This window comes from Mirounga leonina, unplaced genomic scaffold (genome assembly GCF_011800145.1).
Source record: "Mirounga leonina isolate KUSES-001 unplaced genomic scaffold, KU_Mleo_1.0 Mir_173, whole genome shotgun sequence".
Taxonomy (NCBI): Eukaryota; Metazoa; Chordata; class Mammalia; order Carnivora; family Phocidae; genus Mirounga; species Mirounga leonina.
In genome coordinates this window covers 50,823,173-50,845,548 of record NW_023270447.1, presented here as the reverse complement: position 1 = coordinate 50,845,548, position 22,376 = coordinate 50,823,173, and the positions used below count along the sequence as shown (strand labels likewise).

Sequence of the window (22,376 nt, the reverse complement as noted above, 5' to 3'; positions counted from 1 at the left end):
TTGAGGAACTGCTAAATTATTTCGCAGAGCAGCTGTACTATCTTGCATTTCCACCAGCAATGTACAAGGGTTCCAATTTCTACACAATTAATCTCTCCTTGCCAACACTTGTTATTTTTCTTCGTTTGAAAATATTTTTTATAATAGACATTCTAAAGGCTGTAAAGTGGTATCTCATTGTGGCTTTGATTTGCATTTCCCTAATGATGACCGATGTTGAGCATCTTTTCATGTGCTTATTGGCTGTTTGTATGCTTTCTTTGGAGAAATGTGTATTCAAGTCCTTTGCCTATTTTCAAATTTGGTTGTTTTTGTTGTTGTTGAGTTTTAGAAGTTCTGTAAATATTCTCTCCCATTCTGTGAGTTGCCTTTTCATTCTCTTGGGTAGTGGTTCCTTTTTTTTTTTTAATAAGATTTATTTATTTATTTATTTGAGAGTGAGCACGTGCGTGCATGAGCAGGAGAAGGGGCAGAAGAGGAGGGAGAGGGATAAGCAGGCTCTGCGCTGAGCTCTGAGCCACTCACAACCCTGTGATCATGACCCAAGCCGAAATCAAGAGTCTGACGCTTTATCTACTGAGCCACCCAGGCGTCCTGATAGTGTTCTTTGATGCACAAAAATTTTAAATTTTCACCAAGTCCAATTTATTTTTTCCTTTATTGTTTGTTCTTTTGGTGTCATATTCATGAAATTATTGCCATATCCAATATCACGAAGGTTTCCTCCAATGCTTGCTTTTAAGAGTTTGTAGTTTTAGCTTTTAATCTTAGTCTTCAAGTCAATTTTTGTATATAGTGTGAGGTAGGGGCCCAACTTCATTCTTTTGCATGTGGAAATCCAGTTTTCCCAGAATCATTTGTTGAAAAGGCCATCCTTTCCCCACTGAATGGTCTTGGCACCCTTGTCAAAAATCAATTGACTACATTTATTTCTGGGCTTTCTATTTTATTCCATTGGTCTATATGTCTGTCCTTATGCCAAAACCACACTGTCGTGATTACTATAGCTTTATAGTAAGTTTTGAAATCAGGAAGTGTGAGTCCACTAACTTCTTGTTTTTGTTTTTTTTTTTAAAGATTATTTTGGCTATTTAGGGTCAATCTTTGCTTTTTATTTTTATTTTAAGTTTTATTTATTGGGTGCCTGGGTGGCTCAGTCGGTCAAGCATCTGCCTCTGGCTCAGGTTATGATCCTGGAGTCCCAGGATTGAATCCTGCATCGGGCTCCCCGCTCAGCAGGGAGTCTGTTTCTCTTTCTGACCCTCCCCCCCTCGTGCTTTCTCTCTCACTCTGTCAAATAAATAAATAAAATCTTTTAAAAAAATGAAGTTTTATTTATTTAAGTAATCTCTACACTCCATGTGGGGCTCAAATTGACCCTGAGATCAAGAATCACATGCTCTTCTGGCTGAGTCAGGTGCCCCCAATCTTTGCTTTTTAATAGGAACATTTTGCCCATTCGCATTTTTTTTAAGATTTTATTTATTTATTTGAGAGAGAGAGAGAAAGCAGGGGAAGGAGCAGAGGGAGAGGGACAAGCAGACTCCATCCCTGAGTGGGGAGCCTGAGTCGGGGGCATCCCACAACCCTGAGATCACTACCAGAGGCAGAGGTGAGGCGAAACCAAGAGTCAACGCCCAACCAACTGAGCCACCCAGGCATCTGTTGTCCATTTGCATTTTTAAAGACAACATGTTTTCAAATTGTACTAGCCTTTTAAAAAACCTTTTCAAGATACATAACATGTATCAGTAAAATATGTAAAGTGTACTACTAATCTCAAGTACAGCTTGATGAGTATTTACATATGTATACATGCTGGAGCCTACCACACAGATCAAGACAGAGATCTTTTCCAGCAGCCCAGAACCGTCCCTTGTGACCTTTTCCATTTAATATCCGTCTCCTGGGGCTGGATTTTTCAACCTTGGTGCTACTGACATTTTGTTAGATAATTCTTTGTTGTGGGGATGTGGGTGTGGGTGTGGAGGGGCTGACTTATGCATTGTAAGATGTATCCCTGGGGGCGCCTGGGTGGCTCAGTCGTTAAGCGTCTGCCTTCGGCTCAGGTCATGATCCCAGGGTCCTGGGATCGAGCCCCACGTCGGGCTCCCTGCTCCACGGGAAGCCTGCTTCTCCCTCTCCCACTCCCCTTGCTTGGTTCCCTCTCTGGCTGTGTCTCTCTCTGTCAAAGAAATAAATAAAATCTTAAAAAAAAAAGATGTATCCCTGGACTCCACCCAATAGACGTTAGTAGCACTTAAACCACCTGTTTGTAATAAACGCTATGTGGGGAGGTACTTGGAAACTATGTAAATATTCCATACCTCATCAAACTTTCAATGTATTCGTGTACTTGTTTATATTAGTATAGACTCATGATTTCTTAGGTTATTCAATGAACTATAATCTGTTGCTACCACTATTTACTGTGATACCCAAATCGTCCCCAATTTGGCCAGTGGGATCCCCTTTAACCAAGCTTTTATGTCCCTTTGACATGTCCCCATCATTCTTTGAGCTCTCTTGTTTTCCGGTACCAGATGTCTCAGGCTCATTCTGCCCAAATCCCAGGCTCAGCCGTTTCTCCGAGAAGGTTTGTTCCTTTCAGTGGAAAAGGTACCTAGGAGACAAGATCTTGGAGCAGGCCATGTTCACTACTATTGGTGTCTCTTCCTCTCCCTGTTGGCTCCATCCTCCAGAAGCCTCTGGTAGCCGAGATGGCCCTGAACCAAGTTCCAGGCACTCATAGGCCCTCAGAAAGAAAGAGACCCATTTTCTTTTGGGTTTCCCTCAGTGCTCTTAAATAAGGGGCTCTATTGGTCCTGTTCAGCCAAGTGCCCATCCCTGGGCCAATCACTGTGGCTGGGGGCATGGGATGCTTTTATTGGCCAAGCTTGGGTTCCAGGCCCACCCCTATCTGAAGAAGGGGTGATGGGTGGGCTTGCGTAATCCAGCTTTACTAGCTACATGGAAAGGGTAGACCACAGGGGAGAAGGGCCTCTTTCACCAGAAGAAAGATGAGGAAATCTAGGCCTGACAAAACAGGTATCTACTATAACAAATCAGTTTGATTATACATTGTGATAACAGCTGTAAGAAGAGAATAGGATGATGCTCAAGAGGATTGTAGTGAGTCCTCCTTTACCCTGAAGGTCAGGGAGGCCTCTCTGCGGAGCGGCAGGCAAGCAGAGATTTGAAGGAGGGGAGCCCCAGCTGGGCCAGTGGGGTGTGGTAGTGGAGTGGCCCAGGTAGAGGACACCACCTGTGCAAAGGCCCTGGGCGGGAAGGTTGCCCTGGCCTGGAAGGAGGACAGTGTGGCCAGAGCATGGTGAGCCAGAGGAGAGCAGCAGGAGATAGGCTGGGGAGGTGGGCAGAGGACACTGATCCCACAGGGATTTGAGGTCCTGACAAGAATGGAGGCATTATGCTCAGTGGAATGGGGTGCCACTGAAGGCTTTCAGGGAAGGCAGCTCAGTCTGGCAGCTAGGAAAACAAGGATTGGAGGGGCCCGGTGGGGGGAGAGGAGACAGGACTATGGCACCAGATCTATATCAGATCTTTACCCTCCCTCTTGTCTCCTCATTGAAACTGTGACATTCAGGAGTCTTCGATGGAGTGACCTCATGCCTGGTGAAGGTGCCAGGGAAGAGAGAAGATGACAACAAGATGGCTCTGGTATGCTTCCTGCCCAACCCCCAGCTGACTTCCCCAGGGTGCCCCCCCTCCCCCACTCCCCAGCCCCAGTGGTCCCTGTTTCTCTGCTCGGCTCTTCTTTTCTCCTTGGGACTCATCACCATCTGGTATACACTATGCTTTGCTACTTCATTTGGTTTTTGTTAGCCTCTCACACTGGAATATGTCCTTTATCAATCAGGGATTTTTTTAAAAAAAGATTTTATTTATTTATTGGAGAGAGAGCGTGCGCACATGAGTGGCGGGGCAGAAGGAGAGGGAGAAGCAGACTCCCCTCTGAGCAGGGAGCCCGAGGTGGGCCTCGATCCCAGGACCCTGAGATCATGACCTGAGCTGAAGGCAGACATTTAACCGGCTGAGCCGCCCAGGCGCCCCCTAAATCAGGGAGTTTGGTCTCTTATTCCCAGCTCTACTCCCAGCATCTAGAACAGTGCCTGGCACATCATAGGTGCTTAATAAAGGTTTTTAAGCACTGAAGGAGGCCAGAGAAAGCCGGCACCTATAGGACTTGGTGAGGGCCAGTGGGGGCAGACTGGGCAGGCTGCTGGACATGAGTGTGAACACACACACAGTCAGGGAGACTGGCTGGTGGACGGAGGCTGGAGGTGGGATCCACCCAGGCCAGGCCGTGCAGGAGGGAGGCCCTGCCCTCAGGCTGCTTCAGAGGCAAACTCCAGTCCCTGGGTGCCCCAGGGTGGGGCATGGGGAGAGGGTGCCAGGAGTAATAAGAGGTCTGGCATTTTAGGAGTTTCCATTCTCATCCCATGGCATTCCTCCGGTTGTCCACTTTGTTCTTGCCACACTGGCCTTGGTTTCTCACACATGCCATACTCATTCCTGCCCCAGGGCCTTTGCACTTGTCCTTTCTGCCAGGAAGTTTCTTCTCAGCTACAAAATGGGCATAATAAAGTTGAAGTGAGGCCTAGTTTGGGGAGATAGGCAGACCTTCCTCTAGTTCTTCATGTGGTTACGTCCTTTTTTTTTTTTTTCAAATGATTACCTCTTTCTTGTCATTCAGGACTCAGTCCAAATATCAACTCTTCTGAGATGTCTTCTATGACCATTCAGTCTATAAGCTATCCCTCTATCATCACTTTGACCGTTTAAGTTATCAGTTGTTATTTAGCAAACCAACCTAAAACTTAGTGGTCTAAAAGTTTACTCCGCTGGGGGAATAAGGACTGAGGGGCCCAATTTCTCATGATGCTGAAATTTTTGAAAAATTTTAATTTTAATTTATTTTTAATTGAAGTGTATACAATATTATAAGTGAATATTATAAAATATAATATATATTCTATATTATACAATATTATAAGTGAATACAGTATTATATTAGTTTCAGGTGTACAACATAGTGATTCAACATCTAAATACATGACCAAGTGATCATCAGGATAGATCTAGCTACCATCTGTCACCATACAAAGTTGTTACAATATTTTTTTTTTTAATTTTTTACTTATTTGCGAGAGAGAGAATGAGAGAGAGAGAGCACATGAGAGGGGGGAGGGTCAGAGGGAGAAGCAGACTCCCTGCCGAGCAGGGAGCCCGATGCGGGACTCGATCCCAGGACTCCAGGATCATGACCTGAGCCGAAGGCAGTCGCTTAACCAACTGAGCCACCCAGGCGCCCCCCAGTTGTTACAATATTATTAACTGTATTCCCTATGCTGTACATTGCATCCCTATATCTTAATTATTTTATAATGGGAAGTTTGTACCTTTTAATTCCCTTCTCCTATTTTGCCCAGCCCCCCCACCCCCTCCCCTCTGGCAACCACGAGAATGTTTCTGTATCTATGAATCTGTTCTGTTTTGTTTTGTTTGTTCGTTTGTTTTGTTTTTTTACATTCCACATGTAAGTGAAATCATATGATATTTGTCTTTCTCTGTCTGCTCTGACTTATTTCACTTAGCACTACATCCTCTAGGTCCATCCATGCGGTTGCAAGTGGCGAGATCTCATTCTTTTTTATGGCTGAGTAACAGTCCATTGCGTGTGTGTACATATAGATCTCAGCCACCTTCTTTATCCATTCATCCGTCGATGGACACTCAGGTTGCTTCCGTATCTTGGCTGCTGTAAATAGTGCCGCAGTCAACATAGCAGTGCCCACATCTTTTAGAATGAGTGCTTTTGTTTTCTTCAGCTAACCACCCAGAGGTATGACAATTCTGCAACGGTCTGGGCTCAGTGATGTGGCTCTTCTGCTTTGTGCTGTAGACTGAGGTCACTCGGGAGCAGGGGCTGGGACATCCGAGATGACCCTCAACTGCCACATGCTGTCATCATTCCCTATCTAGCTGGGCTTCCTTGCAGCACGGAGGCTGGGTTCCAGAAGGAAAAGACTGCCAGTTTCCTTAAGGGCTAGGCCAGGAATTGGCACATCATTGCTTCATGGCCTTCTGTTCGTCCAAGCAAGCGATGAGATGAGCCCTGATTCAAGGGCTCTCCGTCCTCTTGATTGCGGTGGCGAAGAAAGTGTGGCCTCTCGCACTCACCACACCGCCCGTCAGGTTCACTTGCTTTGCTTTCTTCACTACATGAAGTTAGTTTATCTATTCCTTGAGTTTTTCTTCTTCTACCTTAAGATAATGAGAACTCATAGATTAGTTGGACGTTGGTAAAGGTATTCCCTCTCTCAGGCGGCAGGATGACTTGACCTGACTAGGATGTGCCCTTAAGAGTGGATACTAGAAAGCCCTTAAAAGGTATTACTAGTCATGGGATTTCGGCGGGAGGTGTCAGCACCTCTCCTGTCCCATCACCTCCTGCCTCCTCTCCCTCAAGGGAGCGAGCCTGGAGAGGGGGTGTGCTTGGCAGTGCCTGAAATCTGGTCTTCCCCCAAACGCTGCCCTTCAGGGATTATCCAACCCCTCCCCCGCTGCCACCACAGTCTTCCCAAATCTGCACCCCACCCCAAGTGCCCCCGTGGTTTCTCATTTCTCTGGAGCCGATGCTGGGGGCTGGCGGCTGGGGACGAGTTGGCGGTGGCTGGTGGGGGTGTGCGGGCTGTCCCTGAGGGCAGGGGTCAGTGCGGCTCTCACCCTGTGGCTTTGCCCTCTGCTGCCTCCGAGGTGGAGAATGTCATCACCCTCCAGAAGTGCCAGGAAGGGGAAGGCGAGAAGAAGACCATGATGAAGAAGATGATGGTGTGGGAACGCCGTGCGGGTCTGTGGCATTGGGTGGGGAGGAGGTGGGAGTCCACCCACTGATGAGACAGGCTTGAGGTGGGAGGAGGACAGAGGAGGAGGCAGGATGCTTGGATGTGAGCCTCAGCCCACCTCTAACTGCCCTCCACCCCCCGAGGGAGCTCGGCAGGCCATTTTCCTTCGGTGAGCCTGGCCCTTTGCATCTCCTCAGTGCCTGTGGTAATGCCTGTGCAGGGGCTTGCTCGTTGGGAGGATGCGACCTGGTGGCAGATCACTGTAGAGCCCGGGCCCCGGGACCAGTCGTTACTATTTAATACATTCTTTTCCCAGAAATTCCTCCTGGTGGGAAACTTCCAAGAGTTTCCTTATCATTTTGCAAAATACATTCACTTCTCAGTTATCCACTGGAATGGTTTGGGCCACTGAAGTCCCCAAAATTGTATTTAGTTTTAGGTCCCTTAAAGATCAAATCCTTGCCCTTGATAACTTCATTTCACTAACATTAATTGAGCACCTATTGTGTGTAGATGGGAGATGAACAGTGAGAAGTAATTAGGATGTTTTGATTTTATTATTTATTTATTTTTAAGATTTTATTTATTTATTTGAGAGAGAGAGAGCCTGCATCCGCGTGCAAGCATGAGTGGGGGAGGGGCAAAGGGAGAGGGAGAAGCAGACTCCCCACTCAGCAGGGAGCCCAGTGCGGGGGCTCGATCTCAGGACTCTGGGATCAGGGCCCGAGCTGAAGGCAGATGCTTAAAAAATTGAGCCACCCAGGCGCCCCTATTTTTTATTTTTGAAGATTTTATTTATTTATTTGAGAGAGAGAGAGAGAGAGAGTGCATGCACAAGCTGAGGGAGGGGCAGAGGGAGAGAGACAAGCAGACTCTGCACTGAGTGTGGAGCCCAATGCAGGGCTTGATCCCGGGACCCTGAGATCATGACCTGAGCTGAAGGCAGATGCTTAACAGACTGAGCCACCCAGGAGCTCCTAGGACAGTTTTAAGGAATTCAAGTGGACCCCCTTCAGGAGCCATTCATGGTGTTTTTTGCTTTGGGCCAGTCCACGGCTTAAATATTCCCACGAGGCTGCTGAAGCAGTTCTTGCTGGGCCCTAAGTGTGGGATGTGCTTGGTGGCCTTGAACTGAGCTCAGGACGGGGTTTGAGCCGTGAGCTGGCTCTCCCCATGGGAGGCCCTGCATGGTGTAGAGGTGGGGAGTTCTGTCCAGGCTGAGGGGCTGCCGCGGCCCGCGCCCTATGTGGAACAGTGCCCTTGGTCCTGGTGGTCTGCAGTGGCCTTGCCCCCTCATTGGCCCCTCTGTGATCCCCTGTCCAGAGGCAGATCCGGGAGGAGCCACTGGATTCCCTCTCAAGCACCGTCCGCTGGCAGGCCATGGAGACCCTGACCCAGCTGAGGTGTCCACAGCCCCCTCCCTGACCCCCAGCCCTTTCCCCTCTTCCCTGGGCTCCACCTGTCTCCTCTGGGGCCTGTCCTCAGTGCCCCACCCACTCGGGGGCCTTTTCCTCTCCCCAGGCCAGTCCTCCACACCCACTTCCCTCCTCCCCACCTCCTCTTGCTCAGGCCATGCCCAGGCCCCCAGCTAGGTGCCCTCCTCCCAGCCCTGAATCCTTACCTTCCTGCCTCTGGCCCCAGGGCCCCTCCCTCACTGAATGTCCTTGCTTTCTGTCTCCGCCAGTCACACCCAGCCTGTGCTGGGTGGGCAAGAAAGATCAGAGCTGGTGAACACGTGTGTGAAGAGTGTGTTCTCCCTCCCCTCTGTGCAAGCCATGCAGGAGAAAGACGAGGCCAAGGCTGAGGCCATACAGGTGAGTCCTCAGGGCCGTCAGTGTCCTTAGAGTAAGGTGCATTTCTGATCTCCCAGTGGGGAGAGAAAGAGCGTTCCAGAAGGTAGATGTGAATCTTCACACTCCTACTCCAAGCTGGATGAACTCACCTCTCCTGGCCTGAGCAGGCACTTGATAAATATTTGGTGAATGAGTGAATCTTCAGAATAAGGGATTGCTCATTTGGGGTGCTCTGTCCACTTGTGGGTTCTGCCCTAAGAGAGGGATGTGAGCACGTGTTGGCATGGCCAGCGGAGGTGGCCAGGAGTGGGAGGAGGAGGGCTGAGGACTGGGTGAGCTGGGGTGAGGGTAGAACCTTAAGGGGCTCCTGTGAGTGTCTTCCAACTCGGCAGGGTGGTCCCAGGAGAAGTGGGTAGAGGTGACCCTTAGTGTAGGATGTAGGGTCAGTGGGGGAGGTTTAGGGAGAGGAGTTTCAGCCAGGAGGGAGGCACATTCATTCATCCTTTCATTCACTCCAAAACCACCAGGGGCTGGGGGATACAGTAGAGGGAGGGCAGGGGGGAGATGGACATTGTCAAAGAATCATACGAATAAATGCACATTTGCAGCGGTGGTAAATGTTGCAAGCAAGCCTAGAATGGGTATCCTGGCCTAGGTGGGGGTCAAGGGTCATGGTGCTGCAGCTGAGAGGTTAAAGAAGAGCTAGTTAGCTGGTGGGGGAAGGGGGGATGGCAGAAGGAAGGGCATGCCAGGCAGAGGGAACAGCCTGTACAGTGGCCTGAGGCCAGTGAGAACATGGTGATGGCAAGGATGACAAGGGGGCACTGTGGCTGGAGCGCAGAGGTCGAGGCAAGAGTGCTGGGAAGCGAGGCTGGAGAGCACTGGCAGCATGAGGGCTCTGGGTCCCGGGAGGTGGTGCACTGAGACAGGACCGGAAGGAAAGGTGGGGAATCCCTGCAGCCTGGGAAGAGAGCAGGCAGCCCTCTTGCAGTACCAGGCCCAGACAGCAGAGGTCAGTGCTGCGCAGCGATGGGCCAAGGATCAGAGGGAAGGAGGAGGTAGTTGGTAAGTGGGGCCAGCTTGGTGGTTGTGGTGTAACCCTGGTGTGCACAGACTGGGGAAGCCTGGACAGGGACAACCTGGGAGACAGACAGATGTGACGAGCTGGCAGAAGGAAAGGAGCCAGGGGACAGAGGGTCTTCCCAGAGTGGCTCAAACCCACTCTTCCACCTTGTGTATGTGTAATGCCTGCACCTTCCTAAGACTATTCTCAGACTGTGGTGTGGCTAAGGGAGCGGGAACCTGGGCAGGCGAGACATGGCTCCCTGCAGAGGCAACTTGGAAAATGTATTTGGGTCTAGGAGCAGCAAGTAAAAAAAGCATCCGAGAACTTCCCAGAGACGTTAATACAAGTAAGGCTGGCCCCCGCATTTATCTGGCTCTTAATTCCCCCACCCATCCCCTCATTCATTCCTCACGACTCAAAGCCGCCTTGTCGTGGGAGCTGGGACAAGTGCGTCCTCATTTGCAAAACGAGAAAAACACTTTGAGGACAAAGGGATATGGTTGTGCGAATCACCAGGCACTGAGCTGGCCCGTGGTAGAGTCTCAGTCAATGTTGGGGTTCCTCTTCCTCCTCCTTTAAGGTAGGAGTGCAGGGATAATAATCACCAATTTTTTTTTTAAAGATTTTATTTATTTATTTGAGAGAGAGCGAGCGAGCGCAGGAGGGGCAGAGGGAGGGAGAGAATCCCAAGCAGACTCTGCGCTGAACACAGAGCTTGACGCAGGGCTCAATCCCAGGACCCTGAGCCAAAACCAAGAGTCTGACACTTAACCGACTCTGCCACCCAGGCACCCCACTGATTTGTTGATAAGGAAACTGTAACCCATAGGGGGGTGGAATAATTTGTCCAATATCACACCTCAAGTTAGTCTCCGAGGTGGGGCCAGAAAGCAGCTCTCATGGGTCCGAATGCTCGTCCCCTGACCCATAGCAGGGGGTGCAGGCCGGGTCTGCTCCAGAAGCCTCCTAGTGGCTTGGTCCTCCTCCTGTCCACAGACACTTTACCGTCAGACCCTGGAAGCCCTGCAGACACTGCTCAACGCCCTCTTTGTGGAGGACCCCACTCCTGCCGGGCTGAAGAGCATCTTGGAGGTGTGGGGGCAGGAAGGAGCACCAGGGCAGAGGGGAAAGAACAGGCTCCAGAGCGGTGGGGAGGCTGTGCCCAGAAGGAGTGGTTTGACTTCCAGATGTCACCTTGTGCTAGTGTTCCACCCCTGGGTCCCTCTTACAGGCCCTGTTCCAAACTCCTGTCCCTTCGCTCTCTCCCTATCCCCCATGCTCCTGCTGTAGCAGCCCCCATGGCTTTGCCTTCTCCGTTCTCATCCCTCTCTCTCTCTCTCTTCTATTCTCATGACTCTCCACCTATCATCTCTCTCCTCTCTGACCTTCCTCCTCCCTCTGGTCTTCCAGTCCTAGCCTCAGCTTCTGGACCCCATGTCTCCCTATGCTCCTGGAGGAGGGAGAGGAGGGGGGCTGTGGACTGTTGCCTTTATGCCCTCCTGGAAGCTTCCTGCTGACTGGTGAAGGCTGACCTGCCCACCCAGGCAGCAGAAGGCTGGCCTCCAGCCTGTGGCTCTGAGTCTCGCCCTTGTCCTCACAGCCCCTGGGGCCCTGGATGAACTCCGGGAAGGCCCATGAGCGAGCACGGGCTGTGAACAGCAATGTCTCTGTGTTGAACCACACGCTTCTGACCCTGCCTTTCTTTGTGAGTGGCCCCTGGGAGGGGAGGACACTCTTAGGGAGAATCTTCTCGGCTCTAAGGGAGCCGGTGTAGCTGTCCTGAGGTTCCCAGGTGGTCCTCGTCATCTTCAGAGGGCTCTCCTATTGGGGCCAGACCATCCACTAATTACTGTTCACTAATTGCTGTATAATAGTATTGAACCTATAAGACTCAGTCCCTGAAGTTATGACACAAACAGATGACCTCGGGGTTCCCGGCGCTGGGGCTTCTGCTGGGGAGGCTCATCCTTCGCATCGGGGATCCTGATGAGGAGATTGGCCGGGAGGCTCTGGACGGCATCGTCATCCTCTACACCATCCTGGAGCTCCAAAAACGTAAGCTCTTTGGAGAGCCTCTGAGGCAAGCCTTGTGAGCAGGTGCTCAGCCTGGGAATGGACTAGAGCCTTGGCAGCAAGGCACGGGGAGAAGGTGGAGGAGCCAGCGAAGTGGCTGTTGGGGTCTGCAGAAGCCAGTGTGAAGCCGCAGTCCCCACAGACCCAGAGGACAGAGGCGACAAGCAAACCTATCTTGATTTAAGCAGTCCTTCCATCAGAGCCCCTCCTCATCCTTCCAAGTGTAATCTGTGACTCTCACCGGCCCATTCCTGTGACGGCGCCATGCACATGCAGGCGTGCTGGCCCTAATGTGCTGAGAGCAGGGAATTTGTCACCGCTGCATTCCCACGGTCTAGCCCTGGGCCTGGGCACAGGTGGGTGCTCAGTGAATGTTTACTGAGTGAATGAACAAAGAACAGGTCCCACGTTAGAATCTGGAGCGGCTACAACGTGTAGACGCAGCGTTAGGGAGCTGGGGACGGGCAGTGGGCTCACCGGCATCGGGCTGGTACTGTGCCGTCTCGGCAGCTACCTGCTCCTTCCTTTCTCCGCGGTCCCAACCCTGTCCAGGCCTTTGGCATGTTGTTTAAACTTCCCTGGCTCTGGAGGCCGAGTGACCTGGCAATCTGAAATTGCAGTTAACTGGCTATCCTGTTTTATCTGGTGACCCCAGACCCACACTGTTAGACTCTCAAGGGTGAGGTGGTTTGTCCAGACCCCCTGAGTGGAGGGAGCAGCAAAGCTAGGCTTTGATCTTGGGTCTCTCTGATTCCAGGTCTCAAGCTTCTTTTCTTTACAGATAACCCACACACTTGGTCCATAGGATCCCTCTGTCTCGATGGCCCTTTCTTGTGTTTATGTCTTGCGTACCCCAGGGGATCCAGGCCAGGCCGCAGTCAGGCCTTAGGAAATGAGCCTAAAAGGTGTTTCCTTCAACAGAAAATATGAAGCCACCTTGTGCCAGGTCTATTCCAAAGGCACTGAAAACAGCAATGAAGTTAAATAATCCTCCCTGTTGAGCTGCCCTTCTCATTGTCAGGAGACAATGAGCAAAATAAACAAGTGATACGTATAGTGAAGTCAGATAAGGAGCACTTAAGAAAACAAATCAGAAAAGGGGGTTTGGGAAGGCCAGGTAGGGGGGTTGCAATTTAAAGAGGTATCACCAAACACCCACCAGAAAGCAGAAATCAAACCAACAGCTCACTGGTGGGATGCGGACCCACGAGAACTCTCGTGCACTGCTGGTGGGCACATAGTTGGGCCCGATGGAAAACCATTTGGCAGCATCCCCTGAGGCTGACCCGATGCCTACCCTAGGACCCGGCAAGTACGCTCCTGGCTACATACCCAACACATGTGTACATACATTCACCAAAAGGCATGGACTAGGCATACCAGAATGTTCGTAGCAGCACCAATAGCTGGACGTGACCCAAAGGTCCATCAGAAGTAGGAGAGAGACATAAATTGTAGTGTATTCCCACCATGGGAAATGATGCAGCACCACGAACCCATGAGTCAATGCTACCTGCAACAGTGGATGAATCTCCCCCACATAATGTTGAGGGAAACCCAGGCACACAGGAGAACATGCCACATAAAGTCCAATAGCAAGAAATCTAACCTGTGGGTTTAGGAGTCAGAACAGTGGTTACCTGGGTGGGGGAGGGGGCAGGGGACTGGAAGGGAGAGCAAAGAGGGGCCTCTGGGATGTTGATCATGTTCTGTTTCTTGATCATGTTCTGTTTCGTGTTCAGGTGCTGGTTACCTGGATGTGTTCATTCCGTAAAAATGTACCAAGCTGGTTATCTATGATTTGTGTACTTCCTCCATCTGTGTTTAACAAAAAGTTAAAAAAAAAAAAATAGGGTGGCCAGGCCTCACTGAGGCTTTCTTCTTGCAGGATCCAGAGAGAAGGAAGAGACCAATAAGGAGGAGCTATATGAGAGCAACAAGCGATTCCTGGGGCCCTACAACCCTGTCAGCCCATGCCAGAATATTCTGCGCGTGATTGCGGTGACCGCCCGCTGCCCACCAGCTCGGGGCCTTCCTGGGAGTGGGGGAGAGGGGCAGTGCCAGCCCACCCTAATGTCTTCTCCCCCGCTTCCATCTTTCCAGGCTCAAGTCCCCTTTAAGGAAGCCTTCCCCAACCACACAGGCCCACCCTGAGTGCCCCCTCCTCCTCTGGTCCCTGCCCAGAAGCATGTTATCCCATTCTGGGGGCAGGGGCCATGTCTCCCCTTCTTCTGTAGCTCCTCCCCAAAGGGTTGGACCCCCGCAGAGTCTGCACGGCCTGCCCTGCTGACGTCTGCATGTATCTGGTGGTGGCTCGTTTGGGGTCCGTCCACGGGTGTCTGTATCTCTGTGCCTTTGTTTCAGGAGTTTGGAGACTTCCTGGGACCCCAGCAGATAAAGGACCTGTTGCTAGCAGCCTTGGAAGGCTTGAAAGGCAGCTCAGAGGCCCGGGGGAAGGACTCTGGGGAGATGATGCAGCTGGCCTCAGAGGTCACGCTCAGCTCGGTGCTGGAATGGTACCGCCACAGGGTGCTGGAGGTGGTAAGGCTCCCTGGGGGCAGGGCTGAGCCGGGAGAGCCCCCAGGGATGAGACCAGCCGTCTGGCAGCGGCAGGGTGGGGGGTGCAGGAGCCCCTAGCACTGGGGGGGCAGGGGTGGTGGTGGCTGAGTTCTAGGTGCCTCCTACTTGCAGGTGAGGAAGAACTCACTTACTGATCTGGGCAGGGGTGGGGAAGGCAGTGAGGACCATTGGCTGTCTCCCAGGGAAGGAGCAGGTGCGCTGCTGCCCGCCCCCTCATCTGTCTCTTGTTGCCTCCTCTCTCTCTCTCTCTCTCTCTCTCTCTCCCCTGCCCCTCTATCCTGCCACCCCCACCTCCTTCCTCCTCCCCTCTCCCTGCTCTCCCATGCCTGCCTTGGCTTCTCCAACTGGCCGCCTGGTTGCTCACGGCCACTCTGGCTGTGCCCCAGATCCCAGAGATCATGCAGGGCATCTACGTGCAGCTGAACCACATCCAGGAGCCGCGGGCCCGCGAGGTGGCCCTGCTGCCCGTCTCCCTCCTGGCCAGCTCCTTCATGACTGAGGTGGTTGTGGCCCTGCTCATGTGCCCCCTCCCGCTGGACAGGTACCAACGGAGGGGGTCCCGCCACCATACCTCAGAGGGTTGGAGCAGCCCCCATCCTGGGCTGGGAACCTGTCCTTCCACCCAGAGCAGGCCCTGGCCCTCCCAGCTGGCCCCTTTTCCGCACGGTCTGTGGTGCTTATGACAACCATTAAGCACTTCCGAAGCACCGCTGGGTGTCTGAATGCAGAGCATTTTTTTTTTTTTAAGATTTTATTTATTTATTTGAGAGAGAGAGAGAATGAGAGACAGAGAGCACGAGAGGGAGGAGGGTCAGAGGGAGAAGCAGACTCCCCGCCGAGCAGGGAGCCTGATGCGGGACTCGATCCTGGGACTCCAGGATCATGACCTGAGCCGAAGGCAGTCGCTTAACCAACTGAGCCACCCAGGCGCCCCTGAATGCAGAGCATTAATCCCTTCCCTCAGTACAACAACCCCACTCTGCAGATGGGGAAACTGAGGTGAAGTTCCTTGTCCTCGGCACCCAGTGAGCAAGCAACAGGATGAGGACCTAAACTCAGATTTGACCAGCTCTAAGCCCAGAGCCCTAAGGAGGCCATAGAAAGGAGGCCTGAGTGTTGGTCCTGACTCTGCCTCCAGCTGTTGTGTGGTCTTGGGTAGTTCACCTGCCCTCTCTGGGCTTCACTCTCCTCCAAAGGCAAAAGGGGGAAATACTCCCTGCATGCTTCCCACTCCAGATGGCTGCTTGTGACAAGCAATGTAGCCAGCTAAGCTGAGTGCCTGCCCAGGCCTGGATGGTGCGGGAGGATGCCCCCTGCTCTCAGCCTTAGGGGAGCTCGTGGTCTGACGGGCAGAGGGCACTGTGGCCAGAGAGACCAGACTGACTGCTCCAGCCTCCCAGCCCAGGAAACACTCCCACATCTTTGAATGACCAGAACAAGGCAGCAAGTATACGGCCCACACCTTCAGATAGTTGTACGAGAGTGCATGCAGAATCGTGCCGAGCTGGGTGATGAGCTATGCTTCTAGTAGGGGACAGTTGGCGTCACTCATAGAGGCCAGGGAGACCGGCTGGGAAGGTGAGGGCCGGGGGACACGTCCCCGTGCTCCCACCTGGAAGAATTTCACCCTTTCTGGCCCCCACTACCCCCCACCCCCCAGAGGGTTTCTTCTTGGAATCACCAAACCTTCAGACTCACAAGACTGGCAGGGCCACACCTGACATTGGAGTTGCTCAGGCCATAGGACAGAGCAGGGGCAGGGGCTCCTCCTCCCAGGAGTCCTTGTGGCAGCCCATGCAGCAGGCCAGACAGAGCCGGGACAAGATGGAAGGAGGCCCGGCTCTCAGATGCCACGCCGGTGCTTGCGTGAGCCCGAGAGAGATGGCCTCCTACCATCTTGTGCCCGGGATGCCCTAGTCTTCCCTCTGGGCTTAAGAGCTGGACTCTTGGGCCTCCCTGGTGAGAGGGGTAGGGGTTGCCCTGGCTGAAATGTCTCCTAAGAACTGCTCTCTCTTACAAAAGATCTGCAGACTTTGCTTCTGGGGTCCCCACGGGGACAAGCCCAGTCCCAAGAGTCACTGCTCCCTGGGAAGCTCAATGCTACAGCGTCCTCTTCGGTTCTTATAGTTAATTTATAGTTCCTCCCAGCCCAGATGCAATTTACCAATTGGGTCATTTTTACCATAGGCAATGTTGCCTAGCAACATAGTTGACATACTATCTTTATCAGGTTTCCAGGGGAACAGAGTTAGCAAGTTAATGGAAGTTTCAAATGCTCATGCGGAGGGGCAAGGGGTTCCGTTAACCCTTTCGTGCACCACTGGCCTCTCAGTCTCTCAGTTCCGCACAGTCGATAGGAATGCCCACAGGCTGGGGCCGGCTGGCCCAGAGGCTTTCCCCTGCCTGGAGTACTGCCTTGTATGGGGACAGGTGCAGGCACTCCTTGATATTATGTGACAAATGTAAGGTCCAGGCCCCAAAGGGCCCCCTGCTATAGAGGAATGACCACCGGCTTTGAAGGCACCAGACCTGGTCACTTCCTGACTCTGCAGCTCATTAGCTGTGATGTCTTGGACTAATGATTTCACCTCTCTGAGCCTCAACTCCGCATCTGTAAAATGGGAATAATAACCCACCTTGAGGGTCATTTGAGAGTTCAGTGAACTTGAATGTCTTGAATATCTTGTTCACATCTATACGCCCAGAGATTTGCCTAGTGCCTGGGGTACAGCAGATGCTCCATATTTGCTGAATAAATTGTGTATAAAGCACATGGCATGATACCTGGGAAATAGGGTTTTCAATAATTGTTAGCCCCCTGCCTCTTAGAGAGTGTCTTCTGGACCATTGCTCACTGGCACACATGGAATTTTGATGGCATCTTCCCTTCTGCTTCCCCAAACCACTGGGAGGCAGGGTGGCCCCAGCACCCTGGTCCCCACTAACCATCTCCACGCCCCTGCCCCCCAGCAATGGCGCAGAGATGTGGAGGCAGCTGATCCTGCGCAAGCCCAGCTGTGATGTCCGAGACCTCCTGGACCTGCTCCTGACCAGCCTGAAGGAGAAGCCCTTCACCAAGAAGGGCCGGGCCTCCATCGTGCCCCTCGCGGTGAGCACCCGCCTCGCCTACCCCCTGGCTGCCCTGTCCTGCGCTCCCTGTCTTCCCCTCCTGCGGAGCTCAGCATGCCCAGCTTCTAGTGCCCTGCTCTGCCAGGGACTAGTCATGTGGCTTGGGCTCTTGTCTCCGGGCTCTTGTTTCTGACCCACTGGATGCCACGGTGCTACTGCTTACAGGGAAGGGGGCAGTCCGGGAGGGGGACTCACAGACCTGGGTCTGAGAACAGGCTTGGCTACGGGTACTAGTTTGTGACCTAAGCAAGTCACTTCTCCTCTCTGAGGCTCAGCCCCTGCGTCTATAAATGGAATGATAATGAGGAGATTTGGCTTATGTGGTGGTCGTGAAGATAAAATGAGGTACCTCATTCATTCATTTAGTGACGGAACATGTTTACGTGCTCTCTGCCAGGCTCTGAGCTGAGCCCTGGGAACACAGAGGGAAAGGCGGTTCTGACTGCAGGAAGGTGACTGGGTAGAGGGACAGATTTCTCTCTGCCTCTGTCACTGTCATCCTGGCCCTAGCCAGCTGGATAATACCCCTGCTCATCTCCCTGCTTCCACTCCAGCCCCTCCAACCTGTACCACAGCCAAAAAATCTTTGAGAATGCACATCTGCTCTTCTCAATCCCCTCAATGGCTTCCCATTCCCCTTGAGAATAACACAGTGTTCCTACCTGTGTTGCAAGGCCCTGAGCCCCTCTCGGGCCTTACCACACTCCATGGTCCCTCTTACTTGCATGGCTCCAGCCTTGTTCTTTGTCAGAAATTCATACACACCATGCTCTCTCTGTCACAGGGCCTTTGCACATGTAGTTCCCTCTCTTGACTGCTCTCCGCTAACCTAACTTCTACTCATCCCTCAGCTCTCAACTCAAGCATCACCTCCTCAGGGAAGCCCTCTCTTATCTCCCTGACATGATCAAATCTGTGCATATTACACTCTGCTTCACATACTTTATCTTGGAGGAGTTTACCCCAGTTGTGATTTGATTTGACACCAATTTGTGGGGTCATTTGAGTAATCTGTGAGATGCATGGATTCAGTGCCTGAGCCTCTTTTGCTCACCGTGATATCCTCAATGTCTGACATATACCGGGCACATAGTAGATGCTCAAAAAAAGTTTTGTTGGACTGATTTACTTATTCAACAGCATTAATTGAGCACCTACTATGTGCCAGGCAAGCTCATGAATTCTGGGGATTCAGCAGAGAGCAAGACATTCGGGTGGAGGGAAGCGAAAAAAGACGGGTGGGGGCATGGGTGGTAATAGGTTTACAGAGGAGGACACTTACTCAGTTACATCCCAGGCCTTAGCTAAGGTCACAGAGCTAGTGAGTGGTGGGGCAAGGGCTCAAGCCCAGATCTCCTACTTCTGAATCCTGTGCTTCACCACTGGGTCTCTCTGCCTCTCTCCCCCAGCACTGAGGTCTACAAATAAGGCATGAGCCTCCATTCTTTCCCTGATTTGGTCATTCATCCTCTCCTCTCTCAATCAGTGTGTGTTAGTGTATTCTTGAGTCACTCATTTGTGCTTTTGTTCAAGTACAGTTTGAGCATAGATACAGCCCGGACTAATTTTTATCTCATGGTGTTGATAAACAATGTGAGCAAGATTGAGCCAAGAGCAGAGCCCTATGGCACATCACTAGAGACTTTTCTCTACAACACAGACTGTGTTTTTTGGATACAATCATTATCTTTGGTTTACTGAAAAACTTAAAGGCTTTGAGTCTAAGAGGTTCATCTTAGCTCTGCCACTGCCTCACTATATAATCTCAATCACTTCCCCCTCTCTAGCCTTGGTGTTTTGATCTGTAAAATGGGCGGTAATGAGTCCTGCCTTGTCTATCTTCCCTTTTCAGAAGAGTGAAATAGTGTGTGTGAAAGGGCTTCCTAGGCTGTAAAGTATAAATAACTGCCATTCATCATTCTCATCCAGCCCTCATTGTGTCACTTATTTCCCTGGGAACATGCCGTGGGCTCTGTCACTTCACAGTCAAATGCTCTTCCCTTGGGCCAGCAGCATGGGAGCACAGATCTTGGTCACTTCTTTGTAAAGCATTCTCACCTCTCCCCTCATTCACTCTCCACCACACCTGTGGGGCTGGCAGGATGGGACCGTTGACCCCCCCCCTTGACAGGATGAATGAATCTGAAGCCCAAAGAGGGCCAGGGAGTGGTGGGGCCAGAATGAGCTATCCAATCTCGTGACCCCAGCTCATCATCTCCCCCGCCCCCCGCCCCTGCATTGTCCTCCTGCCAGTTAGAAAGGCCTTGGTAGGGAGGCAGGCCCAGGCCAGGACCAGAGATGAATGGCAGGTGGAGAGGTTGGACGGTGAGCACGTTGGGTCCCAGGGAGCATGGTGGGCCAAAAGCCAATAAAGCCAAGTTCCTGGGACTTGGGACAGCTGGTGTGGGGAGTTGTGGAGAGAAAAGGCAGGGAGTGATCAGTAGGCATGGAGTGCCAGAGTCCAGGGCTGGGCCTCCCTGGCTCCCACTCAAGGCTGGGATTTGTTTCTCTTGGTTGCTGGGCACCAGGGGAGGCAGTGAGGGCGGCCTGGTTTAATGGCCCAAAGCGAGGGGACAACTGGTGCCCCATCATGGTCTCCGTGCCTGTGTTATGAATGAGGAAGAGGCAGGGCATGTGGAAGCTGGTGTCTGAAAGCCAGCGTTCCAGTCCCAGCTCTGCTCCCAAGGGCCAGGTGACCAGGGCTAAGTGCTTTCACCCCTCTGAGCGCGTCTCCTCACCTGCGCAATGGGATCAAGATTCCACCTCACAAAAGGTGGGAGAGGAGCCCTCCATCTAATTCTTCCAGGGTTGTGTCAACACAAAGAGGCAGGCCATTGTTCTGTTGTAGGGCTCACCCACAGAGCCAGGAGTTGGGGTGCGGTGGCGGGGCGGGGGGCACGGTGTGGGGAGATCTGGGCTCTACCAGTTTGAGCCAGAGAAGAGCAAAGATCCAGGTCCAGCCTTCTAGAGAAGCAGCCTGGGCCCCTGCCAGGAGCCTCCAGCCAGCCCCCTGCTCTGCCCCCAGGCAGCCAGCGGCCTGTGTGAGCTCCTGTCGGTCAACAGCTGCGTGGGCCGCGTGAGGCGCATTTACCCCCAGCTGCTCCTGGCCCTGCTCATTCAGGTCCATTACCACATCGGTCTCCACCTGCCTAGCCGCATGGCTTTCCGCAAGGACGCCAAGAAGGACACTCAGCCTTCCCTCTTCGTACCCGTGCGGTATGTCCTGCTGTCCCTGGCTGGGGGAGGGCCACGAAGCAAGGGCCCTTCCTAAAATCTTGAGGGCAGTCAACTGGTAGAAATTAGCTTTGGGACTAAAAGAGAAAACAGTAGCACATTTTTAGGAGAGCCAATAATTTGCACAATAGCTACTTGGTGTGTGTGTCAGGCCTGCCTGGTGCTGGACAACAGCAATGAATCAGCCTTCCCCCAAGGAGCTCACAATTTCATGTTTCCACCTCCCTCCCTAGACATATTAATTTGTATTAGATTTGTATCCAAGGTCCACCTTTTATTATTTATTTTTTATTATGCTCAGCCACTGTATAGTACGTAATTAGTTTTTTTTTAAATATTTTATTATTTATTTGACAGTGAGAGAGGGAACACAAGCAGGGGGAGAGGGAGAGGGAGAAGCAGGCCTCCCGTGGAGCCCGGAGCCCAACGCGGGGTTCGATCCCAGGACCCCGGGATCATGACCTGAGCCGAAGGCAGCCGCTTAACGACTGAGCCACCCAGGCACCCCCGTAATTAGTTTTTGATGTAGTGTTCAGTGACTCATTAGCTAAGTATAACACCCAGTGCTCATCACAACACGTGCCCTCCTCAATACTCCTCACCCTGTTACGCCCTCCCCCGCCCCACCCTCTGAGACACTCAGATTGTTTCCCGGGTTCCATAGTCTCTCATGGTTCATCTCCCTCTCTGATTTCTCCCCCTTTGGATTTCCCTCCCTTCCCCTATGGTCCTCTGTGCTATTGTTTATGTTTCACATATGAGTGAAACCATATGATAATTGACTTTCTCTGCTTGACTTATTTCACTTAGCATAATCCCCTCCAGTTCCATCCATGTCAGTGCAAATGGTGGGTATTCATCGTTTCTGATGGCTGAGTAATATTCCATTGTATATAAGTATCACATCTTTGTTATCCATTCATCTGTTGAAGGGCATCTTGGCTCCTTCCACAGTTTGGCTATTGTGGACATTGCTGCTATGAACATTGGGGTGTGTGTGCCCCTTATTTTCCCTACAACTGTATCTATGGGGTAAATACCTAGTAGTGTAATTGCTGGGTCGTAGGGTAGCTCTATTCTTAACATCTTGAGGAACCTCCATACTGTCTTCCAGAGTGGCTGTACCAACTCGCATTCTCACCAACAGTGTAAGAGGGTTCCCCTTTCTCCACATCCTCGCCAACATTTGTTGTTTCATTTTGTTAATTTTTGCCATTCTAACTGGGATAAGGTGGTATCTCATTGTGGTTTTGATTTGTATTTTCCTGGTGGCTAGTGATGTTGAGGATTTTTTCATGTGCCTGTTAGCCATTTGTATGTCTTCTTTGAAGAAGTGTCTGTTCATGTTTTCTGCCGATTTTTTGACTGGGTTATTAGTTTTTGACTGTTGAATTTGAGAAGTTCTTTATAGATCTTGGATATCAGCCCTTTATCTGTAATGTCGTTTACAAATATCTTCTCCCATTCCATGGGCTGCCTCTTTGTTTTGTTAACTGTTTCCTTTGCTGTGCAGAAGCTTTTTATCTCGATGAAGTCCCAAAAGTTCACTTTTGCTTTTGTTTCGCTTGCCTTTGGAGACGTGTCTTGAAAGAAGTTACTGTAGCCGATGTCGAAGAGGTTACTGCCTATATTCTC

At 51.6% G+C, this 22,376-nt stretch overlaps 1 protein-coding gene across 1 annotated transcript in view; it reads left to right on the top strand.

Moving 5' to 3' along the window:
* MROH7 (maestro heat like repeat family member 7) overlaps positions 1–22,376 on the top strand; it is a 43,673-nt gene that overhangs the window by 4,333 nt on the left and 16,964 nt on the right. The window contains exons 2-13 of the mRNA XM_035020158.1: positions 3,605–3,678; positions 6,778–6,852; positions 8,190–8,269; positions 8,551–8,680; positions 10,722–10,817; positions 11,326–11,430; positions 11,645–11,780; positions 13,687–13,799; positions 14,163–14,339; positions 14,765–14,919; positions 17,349–17,487; positions 20,533–20,723. Of these exons, the coding sequence (XP_034876049.1) occupies positions 3,605–3,678; positions 6,778–6,852; positions 8,190–8,269; positions 8,551–8,680; positions 10,722–10,817; positions 11,326–11,430; positions 11,645–11,780; positions 13,687–13,799; positions 14,163–14,339; positions 14,765–14,919; positions 17,349–17,487; positions 20,533–20,723 (1,471 nt within the window). The remainder of the gene's footprint in view (positions 1–3,604; positions 3,679–6,777; positions 6,853–8,189; positions 8,270–8,550; positions 8,681–10,721; positions 10,818–11,325; positions 11,431–11,644; positions 11,781–13,686; positions 13,800–14,162; positions 14,340–14,764; positions 14,920–17,348; positions 17,488–20,532; positions 20,724–22,376) is intronic.